Genomic DNA, 19128 nt, shown 5'->3' with positions numbered 1-19128 from the left:
ACACAAAGTTAAGAATGAAGGGAGAGGAAGGTTGATGTTATGCAAACATGTTGGCAGTGGTCCAAGGAACCCCTATCAATCAGAAACAGAGTCAGCATTGTTTAATTTGACAAGAATTCAGTGGTGAAAAATGACCACATATTTTCGCGCAAACATGGATACACCTGGAATCCCACGAGTTGGCTTGTAGAGGAAGGCAATACCAAAAGCTGCTTTAACAAGCATTGGCAAAGCCAATAGTTCTCGATTATGTGAGAGCTACTGGCTTTGGCAATATGTTGTAGGCATGTTGTACATCAGAGTGGCTGATCTTCAGCATGGCTAAAAGTGAGTGGAGTGGGGTGGGGTAGATCGGGATAGATTGGGGGTGTGTAGATTGTGGTGGAGTAGGTTGGGTAGGAGAAGGTTGGGGTGGGGAAGTTTGGAATGGGGAGATTAGAACAGACTGGGGTTGGGTAGAGAGGGGTGGGCAGATTGGGTACGGTAGGTTTGAGTAGGTGGATTGGGATTGATTGGGGTAGGATGGGGTGGGGTAGATTGGGGTAGGGTAGATTCAGTGGAGTAGATAGGAGTGGGGTACATTGGAGTGGGGTAGATTGGAGTGCAGTAGATTTGAGTGGGGTAGATTGGGATACATTGGAGTGGGGTAGGTTGAAGTTAATTGGAGAGTGGTAGATTGGAATGTGGTAGACTGGGTAGATTGTAGTTGGAGTGGGGCAGATTGAGTACTTTGGGAGTAGATTGGAGTAGGGTAGATTGGTGTAGATTGGAGTGGGGTATATTGGGGTAAATTGAAGTGGCATATATTGGGGTAGATTGAGGTAAATTGGAATGGGGTAGGTTTTGGGGAGTAGAATGGAGTGGGGTAGAGTGTGGTAGACTGGGTAGATTGAAGTGTGTTGGATTGAAGTGGAGTAGTGGGTGGTATAGTTTGGAGTGGGGTAGATTGAGGTAGGTTGGGTGAGGTAGATTGAGGTGGAATACATTGGGGTGTGATAGATTGTAGTGGTGCAGATTGGGCTAGATTGGGGCACATTGGGGTAGATTGGAGTGGGGTAGGCTAGGGAAGATTGGATGGGGTCAAATGGGGTAAATTGGAATGAAGTAGACTGGTGGAGGTTGTAGTGGGGTCAATTGTAGGGGGTAGAGTGGGGACAATAAGGGTAAAGTGTAGTGGTATCGTTTGGGGTAAATTGGAGTGGGGTAGTTTGGGATAAATTGGACTGGGGTAGACTGTAGTGAGATAGATGGGATAGACTGGAGTGGGGTAGGTTGGGTGGGGTACATTGGAGTGTGGTACACTGGGTTGGGGAAGATTGGGTAGGCTAAATTGGGAAATATAGAGGTCTGGTAGATTGGAGTGGTAGTATATTGGGGTTAAGGGGTAAATTGGGGTGGGCATATTGGCATGGGGTAGATTGGGGTGAGCAGAGTGAGGTAGATTGGGGTGGGGCAGATTTTGGCAAATTGGGGTGGATTGTGGCAGATTTGGTTCGAGTAGATTAGTGTGGGGTAGATTTGATTGGGGTTGCATGAGTGGGGTACACTGGGGCAGATTAGAATGGGGCAGATTGGGGGAGGTGGGGTGTGGTAGATTGGGTTGGGTAGAATGGGGTGGTGTAGATTGGTGTGGGATAGACTGGAGTGGGCTAGATTGAGGTAGATTGGATTGGAGTGGAGCAGATTGAGGTAGAATAGAGTGGGGTAGATTTGGGAGGGGTAGTTTGGAATGGGGTACAGTACGGTAAATTGTATTGGAGTAAATAGGGATAGACTGGCCTGGGTTATATTAGGTGGGGTGGATTGGAGTGAGGTAGATTGGGGTAGGTTGAATAGGGTAGATTGGAGTGGGGTAGAATGAAGTAGATTTGAGTTGGGTAGATTGGGATAAATTGGAGTGAGGTAGATTGGAATGGGGTAGATTGGGGTAGACTAGGTATGGTAGATTGGGGCCGAGATGAATGGAGTAGTGCAAATTGGCTTAGATTGGAGTGGGATATATTGGGGCAGATTGGGGTAGTTTGGAGTGGAGTAGATTTAGGTAGATTAGAATTAGGTAGCTTGAGTAGATTGGAATAGTTGCAGTGGGGTAAATTGAATGACGTTGGCGTGGGGTGGACTAGAGTAAATTGGAGTGGTGTAGATTGGGGTAAATTGAAGTGGTGTATATTTTAGTAGGCTTGATTGGAGTAGATTGGAGTGGGGTAGATTTTGGTGGATTGGAGTGGGCTAGATGGGGTAGACTGGAGTGTTGTAGATTTAGTGGTTAGATTGGAGTGGGGTAGATTTGGTGAATTGAGTGGGGTAGATTGGAATGTGGTAGATGGGTTAGACTGGAGTAGGGTAAATGGGGCAGATTGGAGTTGGGTAGATTGAAGTGGGGAGTAGGGTAGATTGGAGCAGTGTACAGTGGGATAGATTGGGGTACGTTGGAGGGGGTACATGGGGTAGATTGGAGTGTGGTAGATTATGGTCGATTGGAGTGGGATAGATGGGGTACACTGGAATGGGATAGATTGGGTGGGATAGATTGGGGTAGGGTGGGAGATTGTGAATTGAGGTAGACTGGGGCAGACTAAAGTAGGATGGAGTAGGATCGATTGGAGTGGGGTGGAGTGCGATGAAGAAGGGAGGCAGAAATACCTGGAGGAAAGGGGAGAAGCAGTGCCATGAAGATGGAGGAGCAGTAGTATGATGAAGAAGAAGGGGCAGCAGTACCATGCAGTAGTAAGAGCATTATTACAATGAAGTGCACGTTCCTTATGCATTATTAATAGCAGTGTAGCCAATTTGTTCTGAAAAGTGAAAAAAAGTATTTCCCGGCCCAGGACACATCTATCCCATTGTAGGTACATGGAGAAAAACTCAACTATCCAGTTGTAATGCTTGGCAACTGTTCTAAATGTAGGTATTTTTTAATAAAACATTTTATTTTGTGTAATTTTTTGACTTTGGATAAGATCGGTGAAGCTCCAGGTGAAAAACTGTAATATTGAAAAATTCAGTTTCACTGCCTGTCAGCTTCATTTCTTACTAGCCCGCTTCTGCAATGTCGGGAAAGCCGTTTGAGGGTTCATTTGTATGTCCATAATGCCATGGGCATAATTGCCAGTTTAAGCTGCTTCCTCCTTTTTTATTCTCTTTTAGCCACACCAGTGACATGTTTAGCAGTTGGCAGTAGACAGCGCAGAGTGCATGGGTAGTGGGCCCTAGCTTTCAAAATTACTTTCACTTTAAAATCTTTTCATATTAGGACTTTATATACTGATCTGTTTAATTTTAGCTGTAATTCACTTTCTGCCTGGAAAACATTACAGCCTCTCTAGTTAGCTGGTCTCCCAAATGAGAAGGGTAAACAATAACAACGATTGAGAAGGAAGGGGTTGGGGTTGGGAGAAGCAACATGGATATTGAGTCAGTGGCATTTATTTGTTATTGTAAAACAAATAGGAACAGAACCTAAATAGCAAACACGTATTCAGTGGTTAAACACAATTAAAGGGTGGCGGAGATAAAGAAAAAACAGATGGGGTGGAGGTATTAGACAGAAAAGAATCAAAATGGGTGGGAGGGAAAAAGGAGCAACATGAATGGGGCGGGTGGTAAGGGAAAGGAGTGAGTGAAAACACAAGCACTCGAATGGAGTGCTTAAACACAATTAAAAAAGTATCTTCAAAAACGGCAGCAGTGGATGCACACAAGTACTTGGTCCATGCTCTAAGGGAGGGCCAAACACAAGGACAGGCATGGTACATGCATGCCATGACAAATGGGAACAATGGATATGAGAGCAGTGTGGAAGCGAACAAATGGTAAGGCTGTGGCGGGCTGTAGCCCACAAACTGTAAACAACATATCTTGAAGGGACAGTGCATGCACTCGACCCTTTGGTCCATGCCAACTATAGACCTATCTCCCTACTCCCTGCTCTGGCGAAAGTGACCGAGAGGTTTGTGCACAGGTCAATTTCTAATTTCATCGAGGAAAATGGCCTGTTGCACAGTACTCAATCGGGTTTCCGTGCTAATTTTAGCACAGAGACTGCCCTCCTTGAAGTCACGGACGCCATCAGGGAGGAGTTAGACGCGGGAAGAAAAGCTATGTTGGTAATGCTTGACCTGTTGGCGGCATTCGACACCGTTCCCCACACGCTTCTCCTTTCTAGACTCTGAGACTTTGGTCTGCGGGGAACGGTGTGGAGTTGGCTCAAATCCTTTCTAGCCGACCGCCGACAAACAATCTGGACGCCTCCTTACTCCGCCGAGATGTCACCGCTAGAAGTGGGGGTTCCCCAAGGTTCCATCTTGAGCCCCCTCCTTTTCAACATCTTTATGGCTCCTCTGGCGGTGGTGGCGGAGTCATTCGGCGCTCTGATTGTTTCCTACGCCGATGACACCCAACTCCTGTTCGCGAGCGACAGGGGTGGGTTGTTTGATGGCGCCCAGGTTAGGGGCTGTCTGAGTGCGGTATTTGAGTGGTTTGGATGTCATGGACTGAAGTGCAACTCCGACAAGTCGGAGTTGCTCTTCTTTGGCTGCACCTCCGAGCCAGACTGGAAACCCTGGTGGCCGCAGGACATGTCCCCTCCTGCCAGTGTGTCCTTGAAGGCCAAAAATCTGGGAGTCATTATCGACAGTGACCTATCTTTCGGACCACACATCTCTTCTCTAACCGGGAAATGCTTCGTAAATTCCTTCCCCTAGTGTCCATCCAGCACAGGAAAATCATCGTCCCGGCGCTAGTGGGATCTAGGCTGGACTATGCAAATGTTTTATTTCTGGGACTTCCTAAATATCTGGTTAGACGCTTACAAATCGTCCAGAATTCAGCGGCCCGAGCCATTTTTGGTCTCCCAAGAAGGGCCGGAGCTGCTGATCTTCTTTCAACTCTACATTGGCTACCCATCGCCAAAAGGATCCTTTTTAAAACCTTGACCACGACCTTTAAGGCCTTACATGGCATAGGCCCTAAATACATTGCAAAACGACTTTCTTGGTACCAGCCCTCTAGGTCCCTTAGATCTTCCTCCTTATCCAAAATGACCGTTCCTATCATCAAGCGCGCCAGAGAAGGAGGCCGGTCCTTTCGCTATTTAGCTCCCCGTGCCTGGAATGACCTCCCGATTTCCTTAAGACAGGCTTCCAGCCTTCTCTCCTTCCGAAAGGCCCTCAAAACATGGCTTTTCCCTTAACTGGCTTTTTCTGTTTTTATGTTCCCGTCAGTTGTTATGTTGCTCCCTTTTGATGGGTACCTTCGCTAAAGCGCCGGGATGCTCCGTGGAGTGGCCGTGCGCTATAGAAGCACAAAATTAACATAACATAACATTAACATGCGCTGTCTAGCCGAGACCAAAAATTATACCTCGTTTCATACGATTATGCACCAGGATGAGGGTCTTTATTGTTAGAGTGTCAAAATAGATACTTAAGTGTTAACACAAGAAAGTAACACCCAGCACCATCACAGCAAACAAGAAGCACAGTAGTAGGAAAAAACTGAAAGGTTTTAATAATTAAAGCTCTAGCTAGCCATCTAACTTTGTAAAACCCATGGCTCCCTCCATAATTTCTAGTACAACATAACACTTGCATTTAAAGTGGCCCAGCAAGGATAGCTAGGGCCTTAATGCAAGAACGAAAAATTAGGTTTTATCTACTGGTTTGGCAGCAGAAAACATCTATAATGGGGGTGCAGTGGGGCCCTAACACACAGGTGCCCCGGTGCAACTGTACCTGCTACACTATTGTTAGCTACCCCACTAGAAACGAAAACTGATGAAACAATAAATCAAAAATATTAGAAAAGTAATAACATATGTTGTGTTAAATATTACAATATCAATGCTCCATAAGAAACATGTAGGTCAGGTAATACATAATTAAAGGAGCACCATTGTTCACTTTGTGGCTCGAAGCACCAGGTCAGAAAGTAAGGCTTGAAATTGCAAAAATCAGGTACATCATACCTTGACAGAATGGGAAGGTGTTGGATCCGGAGCGGCATCTATCACACTGTTGTCCGGTCACTCCTGGTCGACACTCACACTGTCCTGCCCCTGGATCACATGCACTCTGGTAGGATCCATCGATTGAACACCGGCAAGCTGAACAGTAATATTTTCACAGATATAAATATTCTAATGATAAATTCAGATTGATCGAATTCACTGTGGCAAATGATTCTGTCAGGGTTTCGAAGCTGAAGCATCAGGTTCTGGTGATATACAAGATCACATGCAAAGTGTTCCCCTGTATTAACTGTCAAAAATATAAACTTCGAAATTATGTTCACTCAGATTGTTAAACTGGCGACTAGTAGAAGGGAATGGTGAATCATTTACACCAAGTTAAAATCGTCCAGTCATTAAAAAATACCTATGCAGTATATAGTTTTCTTACCTGCAGCACTGTGGATCGACATGATCCTCAGCATTGAAAAGTACATAGCACCAAGAAGCAGTAAATCAACTAGTAAGATTTAAATCCAGTAGTGAAAAAGAGATAGATGAAAGACAGGCGCACTCGAAAGAGTTTCTATGAATGTTCAGATGAAGACAGGATGATTTGCAGAAAATATGAAGAAACCACATAAAATGTGGGGTTAGTGGAAGTGACCAGAGAAAATTCCTGAATATAGCAGAGTAGGTTTTCAATGTAATGGTAACGACAAGACTCCGAGGTGTGTCCTCTTCAATAAAGTTGTACAGCAAGTCAAACAGACCAGGAGTCTTCACTCTTTGAATAGATGTATTGCAGTCAACAGGATACACAAGTGTACATGTGTTCAGGGCTTAAGGTGGTAGCTCCAACTGCCTGGGGAGCAGTTCCAGTGCCTAGCCCACACATTCCAAACAAGTAATACATGAACACATTGACAGGTATAAAGTAACATGCCAAACATTTTTATATAAAAGAAGTGCACTGAGAAATGAAACACAGACACCACAGACTCCTAAATGCCTACTCCACAGGATGGATGTAGTTTGATAAAATAAGAATGTTTGTTGTTGTTAGGACTTGTATGTAGGGTGCCAATCATTTATAAGCAACACTCAAGTGCTTACCCATAATTTTACCTAACATTTTAGGAAGCAACCATGAATTGCATTTTGCCTATTATTGTGTACGTATTTATGTGGTGGTGGTATAGCACAAACCTAGCTGGGGGGCAACGGAGTGGCTGAACAAGGGCAGAGCCCTTCAGACTTTCCATGATCACTTACAATGAGCAGTTCCCTTGTAGGTTTCCATGGTGTAGAATGGGATTACTCTATAGAGATGACAGTATTCAGTGTTTTATGAATTGTAAGAGAGCTGGAGCAGGTCTGATGATAATCTCAATTAGGACAGGGACACTGAAAGTTTGCTGATCAACAAAAACGTGATTTTCGTAGAATACCCCAATTAACTAGTTGCAACTTCTCGCAAGTGATGTCACCAAGTACAGCCCGACAACACTTTGCGTGGTGTGTGCCAGGTCATTGATCCTATGGCCATCAGACACATGAGGCTACAGCCACTTATGTGCCTATCAGTGGTAGGTAATCCAGGTAGCACATGCATTTCTGTCAGTTTCTGAGGAGTGATGAGCTGGCCGCTCCTGAACTTTCAAAGGTTCACATTTTTGGTGAATGACTGTTTCTTCTGGGCAGAACATTTGGCAGATCCTGTTTCTTGTCTACCAAAATGGACTGCATCTCCACCCTCCTTAGAGCAAAGGAAAACGTTCTGAGAAAAACTCTATATCTCACTTACTTCGATTAATTGTGTCTACATCATTTTTCATAATGTAACACTGCCATGAGTTATACGTTTTAGAGGATGCAATGCATTGGAGCTAGGAGAGACATCATAAAGACTCCTACCCACCCTATTTCAGATCCTAAACTCTGAGAGTCTTTTAATATAACAGAACATGGAAGAGATTCACCAAACACAGGAAGTGTACGTGTGAACTTCACTTTGTGTACTTTATGCCTACCTACGCACCTAGATAACAATTGTTTAGTCATTGAAGTGCATTCCTTTCCAACTCATGCATTTACTATTCATGTCATGTTGTCTATACATTTAAGTATATTATTCTCATATGTTGCTGATCTAAGTTTATTCCTTTAACTCTGTGTGTACTCTAATTTACGCACCTGCACGCATGCACAGAATAAGGTAAATGCTGGAATTATTTGCAGACGGGGAGGGCTTTAGGGCATGGCAGGGCGGGAGCATTGGAACGCTAAGCAATATTGTCGAGTTTCAGTTAGGAAGCACACCGTTGTTACTTTTGAATATGCAGAAAAGTTTACAAGGAGTTCAATTTGGGGGAAATCCTTCCCGCAAAAGAAAATTTAAAACAAACAGAATATTTACAAAATAGTACCAATTTTCGAGTAAAGGTTTTTACAGTCCATTACAGGTTCTAGGGAAGTAACACATATTTTAAAATGCATAAAAGTTATTAAGGAAATTAACAAAATCGGAGTTGGTATTTCAGATGTTATCAACACTACTGACTATTTTTACACTTCGACTTTCACTAAGAAACAAGGAGAAAGGTGGCAAATTCGGATTTCGTTTTCGCGTTTGGTTCTCCAAAAATCTGAGGAATTAAAAAATAAGCAATACTTCCAATTTTCATAATTTCGCGCATTTAGTGAGCCGGCAGCGTGGCAATCACAAGTAAGAGAATTGTGTTAATTTGACCTTTTAAAATCAATAAATTGTATTTTTTCTGAGCCTAGAAAGCCTAATAAAGCGTGTTGCAAGAGCAAGTGTATTGGGCACATGCTTTCTAATATACAAATAGCAGGATAACTTGGGGACTCTCAGTAAAGAGTGACAAAAAAGCCACAACTGCGAGACAATGTTAGCTTTCAAACTGTATATTACTCTTATTATATGTAAGCTTACACTAATGCAGTATAACTGTGCATAGCCATGTAAAGCAAAAACCTCACAATCACTGAACCTGTTAGATAAATAAGTACTTACGGATGCAATCGGGATAGCTGTAATAGCCTGGTGCACACTGATTGCAGGTTAGGCCACCATAGCTTGCATGACACCGGCACTGCCCTGTAGGACTACAATAGTTGTCTGCTGACCCATAGACATCACAGTTGCACTCTGGTAAAAAATACAAGATGCGTGGATATGAATGGTGTAGCATTATGGACAATTACTGTACACACTGAAAAATATGAGGGCTAATCCCTGCAAGGGAATACAAAACACACGAATCAGCAAGATATTAAGTAGTAAGATGGAGGCCTCAGTCATAAGTAATTTCTAAAAAAATTTCGAGGGGGCCTCTGTGTGGATTTTCACTTCGACATGAAGGAGCCGTGCACCAACCTGGTTTCTCTTTGAGTTTCAAAAAGAAAATCTTGGAGCGTGAATTTCTTTTTGAAAATAAAAAAGATAATGCCCCCATCGGCATAAGAGTCATCTCCAAAGGCGAGGGGGGCATTTTTTTGTTCTTTTACTGTCCCTCACCACCAGGGTTTGCTTGGCGGAGATGGACAGTAAAACATGGGTATATGTCTTCCCATCATAATTGGGCGGAACAACATGCAACTGTTCCAAAAATTTCGGCCCGTTGGGTCCGGAACAACGTGCAGGCAATTCTCCAATGGCCTGAGAAGTTTGGCTACGATGGTGGCAGAGTAGTCACAGCTAAAACCAAACTATGGTCCGCCCACATATAAACAGGGTGGGTGGACAGCTATGTTGGTGGGGAGGGACCTTCGTCACTATTGCAATGCGGTTCCCTCTCTACCAACATATAAATCAGACCCTAAGTCATCATTTGCCAAGCTCTAAATGACACAGGGAAGGAAATGTCATGTAAAAAAGGAAAGAAAAAACTCTTACATCTAGGCCTGTTTACAAGGACATCTTATCATTCAGTCAGCATGTGCTAGCTGTGCCTTTTTGATCTTGGTGAGTGAAATTGTTGGACTTTGTTTCTGTAAATTTCAGAAGCGTTTTACTTCACAGTGATTGCAAACTTCATCAAGGTAGAAAACTTTAAAAATAAAGCAGATTAAAACTGATTGCAAGATTAAGGATGTCATTTAAGGCATGGTGGTTGGTTTATTGGTCCACCAGGGCAGTGGAGGGATGTACTTCACTCTCGTGGTAGAAGACTAATTGTCATTCTTAGAGATCGTCACCAGGTAGGCAGACATCTCTGTATTGAGTGGGTGCATGTTTAATTTGCCACGTCAGCAAAGTTTCTTGTAGTTGAGAAACAAAAAAAAGACATGTCGCTGGCACTCTGGGAGTTTCCTCCTCGTGAGGTTGGGAGATGGGTTGTCAGCCATGTTTTCATCAGAGTATCTCACATGGCAAACTCTAAATGAGCCTTAGGTTTTGCCAGAAAAAAGTACTTTAATTGGAAAAACTGTACTGCACAAACTTATTTTGCAGAAAATCTCACCTGAAGGGAAAGCTGTGTGCAAATTAGAAGCTGTACAGCTTCACAAACGTCAAAATGTGTAATTTATACACAACTTTGAAAGTGGAATGCTAATTCTGCACTCCCCTATTATCAGGGACCGATGGCACGAGCAATATTGTAAGCAGTAGTCACTTGTCATAGTTCCTTACCTTCACAATTAGGAAAAGAATGGCGCCCTGGTCTACAGCGATCACACTGAGGACCTTCAGTCTCGGAGCGACAAAGGCATTTTCCCTCTTGATTGCACACATCAGGGAGAACCCCATAAGGGCTACAGTCACACCCTGCATAAACCAGGAGATTAGCAGACAGGTCAATAAAAGATGCCGCTTTCACTAGCATAGTTCGAAACCAATAATGTTAAAATATAAAAATATGCTATTGTAAACATCACTAAATGAAGTAACGCAAAATCCCATATCTAAAATCAGTGTTGTTGGCAGGGAATGTGTGAAAACATTCAAATAGTTCTTTTAAATGTTGAATCATTTGACTTAAACATGTAACTCACGCTTTGAACCTTAGGGTACACCCCCATATAGTTCTTAGTTAGGAACACTTTATTTTTATTTTCTATACAAACAAAATCTAAACTATACAAACATTAGACATTTTTAGGTTGTAGTTATGCATAAAAATGTATAATTTATGTACCACCTCCTAATTAATATAACCTGAGCACCTCCGTTCACAGCGTTGTCAACTCGCTAGCCACACTACATTAACTATAACTTGTGCCCTAAAGTAACTATGACTCGCAGTGGAGTAGCGTGACATAGAGTGGAGTGATGTACAGTTTAGTGGCATAGACTGGAGTGCTGTAGAATGGAGTAGCATGTCGTACAGTAGAGTATAGTGCCATAGAGTGGAATACTGTAGAGTGAAGAGGCATACAGTGGAGTGGTGTACAGTAGAGTGGAGGAGATTGCAGAACAGTGTTGTGCATAGAGTGCAGTAGAATGGAGTGGCGTACAATGGAGTGGCATATTGCAGCATACAATGGAGTAAAGTGTCATAGAGTGGTGTGGCATGTTGAACAATAGCGTGGTTTGGAGTGGAGTGGAATGGACAGGTGTAGCATCGAGTAAACTGTAATAAATTGGAGTAGGGTCTTGTACACTACAGTAGAGTGGTGTGGAGTCTTGGGAACTGTCGTAGAGTGGAGCAGAGTGTTATACAATGGAGTGTAGAGTCATAGAGTTGAGTAGAGGGTTATGTTTTTCAGGGCATAGAGAGGAGTACAGAGTGGTAAAGTGTTATGTTATGTTATGTTAAATGAATTTATTGAGCGCAACTAACACCATTAGGTTTCTTGGCGCTTGTACTAAGGGAGCAAAGAAAGGAGCGTAGAATTGACAGCTAGTTATAGGACTCAGTAAAGAGGAAGGTTTTAAGGAGGGATCTGAACCTGGAGTATGGCGAGGGCAACCTAAGAGGAAGGGGAAGGGAATTCCAAAAAGATGGGGCTAGAAATGAAAACCTAAGGCCGCCGTGTTTCTTCCTCCTAAATCTGGGGACTGATAGCAAGGCCATCTGGGATGACCGAAGATTGCGAGGAGGAACATACGGGTGGAGAAGGGAAGAAATAAAAAGGGGGCCATGGCCGGCAAGAGATTTTGAGATAATACAGCCAAGCTTGAATTTACAGCGAGCAGATACCGGGAGCCAATGGAGACTTTTTAAAAGGGGGCGAACATGTTGATCTCTAGGTTGGTGATAAATCAAGCGAGCGGCCTGATTCTGGATCAACTGAAGTCTCTTAAGCTGGTAATCAGGAATGCCCACATACAATGCGTTTGCGTAGTCAAGCCTAGACATGACTAACGCAAGCAAGGCCAAAGTAAGGGCCTCGGTAGTGAGTAGGCGGGAGATTGTACGGATTTTCCTGAGTTGGAAATGGCTAGAGGACACTACTGCGCTTATCTGGGGCGTCATAGAGAGATCGTTGCTGATGACGACTCCCAGGCTTTTGGCTGAGTTAACAGGGCAAGGAGGGCTGCCCAGACTTGCAGGCCAGAAGGAGGGTTGCCAAGGATTGGAGGGTCCCCCGACAAGAACCAGCTCGGTCTTGTCGGGGTTGAGCTTCAGATGGTTTCAGCTCATCCAATTGCTAATGAAGCAGAGGGTGTTTTGAAAGGTAGTGATTGATTCGTCAGAGGAATCAATGGTAAAAACCAGTTGAATGTCATCCGCGTAATTAAACGCGGTGACACTAAACCCACGGAGGGAACGTATTAACGGGGCCAGGTACAAATTAAAAAGAAGGGGGGACAAAGAGGAGCCCTGGGGGACGCCGCAGGTCAACTCGACCTGAGTAGCGGAGAACTGGGACAGTCTGACGGCTTGTTGACGTTTAGTCAAGAAGGACTGAACCCAGTCCAGGGCGGTACCCTGGATGCCAGCCTCGCTGACACGGTCGACCAAAATATTATGGTCGACCGTGTCAAAGGCGGCCGACAAGTCCAGGAGGACCAGGGCCTGACAGGTGTTAGTGTCGGCCCCTCTGCGCAATTCCTCCATCACGGAGAGGATGACTGCTTCTGTAGAGTGCGCAGGTCTAAACCCGGCCTGTTGGGGGTCCAAGACGCACGAATCCTCAACAAAAGTGCTGAGGGTTTGAGTTACATGCGACTCCAGAACTTTGCTGAGGAAAGGGAGAAGAGATATAGGGCGATAGTTGCTCATGATGGAGGGGTCTGCCGAAGGTTTTTTCAAGATGGCAACCACCTCGGCCTGTTTAAAGGAACAAGGAACCTCCCCCGTGGTCAGAGAGTTGTTTAAGAGGGCCAGGGGGGGTTCAGGACAGGAAGTGAAAGCTTCCCGAAGGGCCGAGGGGGGGGGGGCAGCAATCGCCAGGGGAACCAGAAGAGACTTTGTGCAAAAGTGAGAAAAAGTTGACTTTCGAGATAAGGGGAATCTGGGTTAAAGTATGAGTGGTAGGATGATAACAAGAAGGGGCTTGGACAGAAATGCTGGTTTTGATCTTGACAATCTTGTCCACAAAGAATTGGTTCAGGGAATCACATAGGGACTGGGAGGGGAGGGGCGCAATAGTGACTCTCACCGGATTAGACAATTCCTCGACAATTGAGAATATATCCTTAGACTTGTTAGAGGAGTCCAGAATTCTATTGGAGAAATAGAGAGATTTAGCCGAAGTTATGGCTGACTTATACTCTCTCAGCATAGAGGAGAATATCTCTTTAGTCTCGGGGGAGTACCCCCGGCGCCAGCGCCGTTCTGCCTGACGAAGACTAAGTTTTTGGGCTCTGAGGTCCTCGGTGAACCACCTTTGGGCATCATGACTGCGCCTCGCTCTGACTAGTTTTAATGGTGCCACCAAGTCAGCAGCAGAGGTAAGCCAGTGAGTGAGACCCTGTGTCTGGGAATCGATAGAGATGGAGGGTCCAGTAATGGGTGGAACAGATGAACTAAGGAGGGAGGTGAATTTGTTTAGGTCAGCCTTGTTCCAGTTGCGTGCGTGGAAGTTGGTTTCTCGAACCGTGGTAACAGGGGAGGGCATAGCTAAAGTAAAGGTAATTAAAAAATGGTCTGACCAGAGGCAGGGAAGAATAAGGGGTGCAGAGATGTCCAGGCTGGAAGTCCAGACCTGGTCTAAAATATGACCCTTAACATGAGTGGGTGAATGTATATGTTGGGTGCAATTTAGGCCTAACATAAGGTCTGAGAAGGCCAGTGAGCCCGGGGTTTCGTGAGCATCCGACGGCCAGTAATTGAAATCTCCCAGGACCAAAACATTAGCGTTATTGATGGTGAGCTGGGAGATGCGATCGGCGAACTGGACCGAAAAACTGGGCATGGATAGGGGGGGGCGGTAAACCAGGACGCATATGAGGGATGAGCCTGGCTGCTCCAATCTAAGTACAAGACAATCAGTCATGGGGATGCTGGTGGTGGGCACTGGGGAGAAACGAATGGGGTGCCTAATAATGGCTGCAACCCCTCCACCCACTTTGCCAGAGGAGCGGTTGACTTGCAGTATGTAATATCCCGAAGGGATGGCTGCCAAAATATCAGGGGAAGAGTCATCTGAGAGCCAGGTCTCGGTCAGAAACAAGACGTCAGGCTGTTCCGATCCCAGGAGATAAAAGATATCAGACTGGTGACTGACCAGGGACCGGGTGTTAAGGTACATCACTGACAGAGAGGATTTTAAGGCTCTTACCGATGGGGAGGTGCAAGACTTGGGACCCAGGGCTGGTAGCCTGGCGGTTAACGGGGGGGGGAAATGATCTCCGGGAAGGATTTTCTAGCCGTGAATAGGCCGAATAGGGCAAGCCTGGGGGATGACTCAGGAGGGGGGAATGCAGGGTCATGACATAAAATGAGGGAGGAGCGGGAATAAGTAAGGAAAGAGGCAGAGTGACATGCCCCTTGCCCCGGCCGGCCGCGGACGGGCGCAGACGGGCTTAACTCAGGCGCAACTCCGGCGCGCCTACGTCGCGCCCGGTGCGCTCGTCCGCTGCGCTGACACATACTGCCCGTATAAATAGGGGCGGAGCGTGGGTGGAGTGTCAGGGGTAGAGTATGGTGGAGGTCAGCCCAAGCAAAGATGGCGCCCGCTACCGCTGGGAACACGCGATGCCGATCAGCTCCCAGCCAGCAGCTCAGCTCTGAAACTGAAGACTCAGGTTAGTAACCTGCATAACGAAAAACACAGTGATAATACAATTTAAAAACAGGTCGTAGCATAAAAGCGCCGCCGCTCGCAATCAGCGGGGCGGAGTGCAGGAGAATAATTGGAAGAGCTCTCTCAGCGTCCGCAAGCCAGCCCTCTGCCACCGGGCTACTTGCAAACACTAGGTGGGGGGCGAGACGCGCTCCTAAATAGGGGCAGAGCGGGGGTGGAGTGTCAGGGGTAGAGTATGGTGGAGGTCAGCCCAAGTAAAGATGGCGCCCGCTACCGCTGGGAACCCGCGATGCCGATCAGCCCCCAGCCAGCAGCTCACCTCTGAAACTGAAGACTCAGGTTAGTAACCTGCATAACGAAAAACACAGTGATAATACAATTTAAAATCAGGTCGTAGCATAAAAGCGCCGCCGCTCGCAATCAGCGGGGCGAAGTGCAGGAGAATAATTGGAAGAGCTCTCTCAGCATCCGCAAGCCAGCCCTCTGCCACCGGGCTACTTGCAAACACTAGGCGGGGGCGAGACGCGCTCCTAAATAGGGGCGGAGCGTGGGTGGAGTGTCAGGGGTAGAGTATGGTGGAGGTCAGCCCAAGCAAACATGGCGCCCGCTACCGCTGGGAACCCGCGATGCCGATCAGCCCCCAGCCAGCAGCTCACCTCTGAAACTGAAGACTCAGGTTGGTAACCTGCATAACGAAAAACACAGTGATAATACAATTTAAAATCAGGTCGTAGCATAAAAGCGCCGCCGCTCGCAATCAGCGGGGCGAAGTGCAGGAGAATAATTGGAAGAGCTCTATCAGCGTCCGCAAGCCAGCCCTCTGCCACCGGGCTACTTGCAAACACAGACTGGTACAGACTGTAGTAGAGTCTAATAGAATGGTGTTGCATACAGTTGAGAAGAGTGCAGTAGAGTGAAGTGTCGTACAGTGGCATAGGGTAAGGTAAAGTGTCATGCAGTGGAGTAGAGTGGAGTGAAATCCAGTGGAGTGGCATAGCATAGACTGGAGCAACGTGTTGTGGAGTAGAGTGGCGTGGAGTAGAATTGAATGGGGTTGCATACAGTGGTGTAAAGTGGAGTGGACTGGCATGTTGTAGTGTTGGAAAGTGTAAGAGTGGAGTACAGTGGAGAGCCACAGAGTGGATTAGAGTGTTCTACAGCAAAGTGGCATAGAGTAGAGTAGAATGCAGTACAGAATGGTAGAGTGGAGTGGCATAAACTGTTATAGAGTTGAGTGGCATAGAGTAGCATAGAGGAGCATAGAGCGGAGTGACTTTGAGTGCAGTGGTGGAGTACAGTGGAGTAGTGTCTCTGAGTATAGTATACTAAAGAGGGGTGGAGCGATGGGTTGGAGCCACACACAGGGAGATGCGAAGAGTGTCTTACAGCAGAGTAGAGTGTCGTTTAGTGGCATAGAGAAAAGTTGAATACTGTAGACTCACATTGACAGAAGTGCATTGTTGTATAGTGGAATGCTAGGGAGTAGAGCATAGTGTAGAGTAGAATTGAGGTACATAGACTTTCATTGAGTACAGTCTGGTTAAGCAGAATACAGTAGATTGCCTTGGAGTGGAGTGAGATGGAATTGTGTGTCGTATACTGGAATAGCGTAGAGAGGAGTGGTGTAGAGTGGAGTAGCGTAAAGTCAAGTGATGTAGAGTGGAGTTCCATACAGTGAAGCAGTTGACAGTGGAGTGACGTACAGCAAAGTGGTGAGGAGTAGAGTGGCGTAGAGTGGAATAGCATAGAGTGAAGTGGTGCAGAGTAGAATTATGCATAGTGGAATAATGTAGAGTAGGGTGACATAGAGTGGAGTACCGGGCTCTTGGCATACTGCCGAGCTGAGGGCTGATTTCATTGATGGGGACCTGCGTGTGCTGAGCAAAATTCATTTTGCTTTGTTTCTTTTGAAGCACACACAGGTCTTCATCAACAAAATTAGCCCCCACCGCAGTGACATCAGCCCCCAGATGCTGCCAAAATGCCTGGTAGCCAGTGCGGCCCTGATGGAGTGGCGTAGCGTGGAATAGCATATAGTGGAGTGGTGTAGAGTGGAGTGGCACACAGTGGAGTGACATACAGTGGAATAGTGCAGAGTAAGGTGGCGTACAGTAAAATAGCGTAGAGTGGAGTAGCGTTGAGTGGAATGGCGTAGACTGGATTTCCATAGATCAAAGTGGCGTATGTTGTGGTGTACAGTGGAGTGGCGTAACGGTGTGGCGTGGAGTTGGGTAGAGTGTAGTGGCGTAGCGTGGAATAGTTTCAAGTGGAGTGACATAGAGTACAGTTGCGTCTAGTGAAATAGCATACCTTGTATTGGTGTACAGTGGAGAGTGGTACAGTGGAATGGTGCAGAGTGGAGTGTCATAGAGTGGAGTGAAGTAGAATGGAGGTTTACACAGTAGAATAGCAGAGAGTAGAGTGGCTGGGACTGGAGTGGCATGGAGTGGAATAGTGTACTGTGGAGTGGTGTACAGTGGAGTAGACTGGAGTGTGGTATTGTGGAGTGGGGCACAGTGGAATAGTGTACAGTGGAGTGGAGTGACATTGAGTGGAATAGTGTACTGAAGAGGGCCGTAGAGTGGAGTGGTGTAGAATGAAACAAGGTGCAATGTAGTGGCATATAGTGGAGTGGCATAGACTGGAGTGGGGTAGATTGAAGTGGCATACAGTGGAAAAGCATAGATTGGAGTGGCGTAGAGTGGATTGGTGTAGAGGAGAGTGAGCCAGCAAAAAAGGAACACTACAGCGGACCAAGCGATTAGCACCTCTACTTCAACAGTCCCATAAAGTGTTCAATGTCATGTGCTGTTAAACCTCCAAGACCTGCTGTGGTTCGGTCTCACTGGATTTCCAGATAAAGCTAGAAAAGAAGCATACAGCCAGCAGCATTTATGAAGTAATTCACAAAGGCAAAGTATTCTGAAAATATGTTCTTCTTTTTATTGATCTTTTTGTTTTAGGGGTGCACAGGACAGCCAACGCGTTTCGCTCCACACCTTGGGAGCTTCGTCAGGGCGAAGTCTAATGAGATTACACAGACAGTATACGGGTCCAGGCCAAACAGGCAATTTAAGGCTCAGTCAGAATCCAAATAGACTTACAGTGAACAAAGTCAAGAAAGTCACACGAAAATATGAGCAGGAACTGAGCGCAATAAGGACCGATTAGCGTTGAATATGGTTCCAAGGCAATTAGAATGTATTGAAGCAACATAAATATGGGGTTCTTGAAGCGAATATTGTAGAGACGAGGTCTGTCTTGAAACAACTTGGCAGACCTTAATAAGCTGCCCCGTCCACTCGTTCTCAGGGCGAGTGTTGTACGCAATGAGTCCCCCGTATCAACTGTGTAGAGGAGAGTGGTTTAGAGTGGAATAGTGTACCGTAGTGTGGCATAGAGTGTAGTGGCCTACAGTGGAGTGGCGTAGAGTGGAGTGAGGTACAGTGTAGTTGCCTACAGTAGAAAAGCATAGAGTGGAGTGCAATATAAAATAGTGTAAAGTGGAGTGGCGCAGAGTGGAGTAGCAAACAGCGGAATAGCATGCAGTGGAGTGGCCAATAGGGGACTAGCATAGAGTGGACTGGCGTACAGTAGAGAGCTGTACAGTAAAACAGTGCAGAGCGGAATAGCGTAGAGTGCAGTGGCATTCAGTGGAGTGGCGTAGACTGGAGTTGCATAGAGTGAAGTGGCATAGAGTACAATAGCATACAGCAGAGTGTTGTACAGTGGAGTGGCACAGAGTGAAGTTGGGTAGTGTAGTGGTGTAGAGTGGAATAGTAAATTGGAGTGGCACCAAGTGTAGTTGCATACAGTGAAATAGCATACCTTGGATTTGCGTACCGTGGAGAAGGGTACAGTGGAGTGGCACAGAGTGGAGTGGCATAAAGTGGGAGTGGCGTAGATCGGAATGGCATACAGTGGAGTGGGGTAGAGTGAAATAGCATACAGTGGAGTGGTGCAGGGTGGAGTGGTGTAGACGGGAGTGCGGTAAAGTGGAGTGGCGCATAGTGGAAAAG

At 46.0% G+C, this 19128-nt stretch overlaps 1 protein-coding gene across 1 annotated transcript in view; it reads right to left on the bottom strand.

The window, feature by feature from the left end:
- The window catches only part of LAMA3 (laminin subunit alpha 3), a 1118674-nt gene that overhangs the window by 647293 nt on the left and 452253 nt on the right, over positions 1-19128 (bottom strand). Inside the window, exons 13-15 of the mRNA XM_086917979.1 lie at positions 10608-10742; positions 8988-9122; positions 5966-6103 (exon numbers count right to left, since the gene is read on the bottom strand). Coding sequence (XP_086774105.1) covers positions 5966-6103; positions 8988-9122; positions 10608-10742 — 408 coding nt within the window. The remainder of the gene's footprint in view (positions 1-5965; positions 6104-8987; positions 9123-10607; positions 10743-19128) is intronic.

The sequence above is a fragment of the Lissotriton vulgaris genome, chromosome 4_1 (genome assembly GCF_964263255.1).
Source record: "Lissotriton vulgaris chromosome 4_1, aLisVul1.2, whole genome shotgun sequence".
Lineage (NCBI taxonomy): Eukaryota > Metazoa > Chordata > Amphibia > Caudata > Salamandridae > Lissotriton > Lissotriton vulgaris.
Note: the sequence above shows the minus strand (reverse complement) of the source record. Positions and strands in the feature narration are given on the sequence as shown.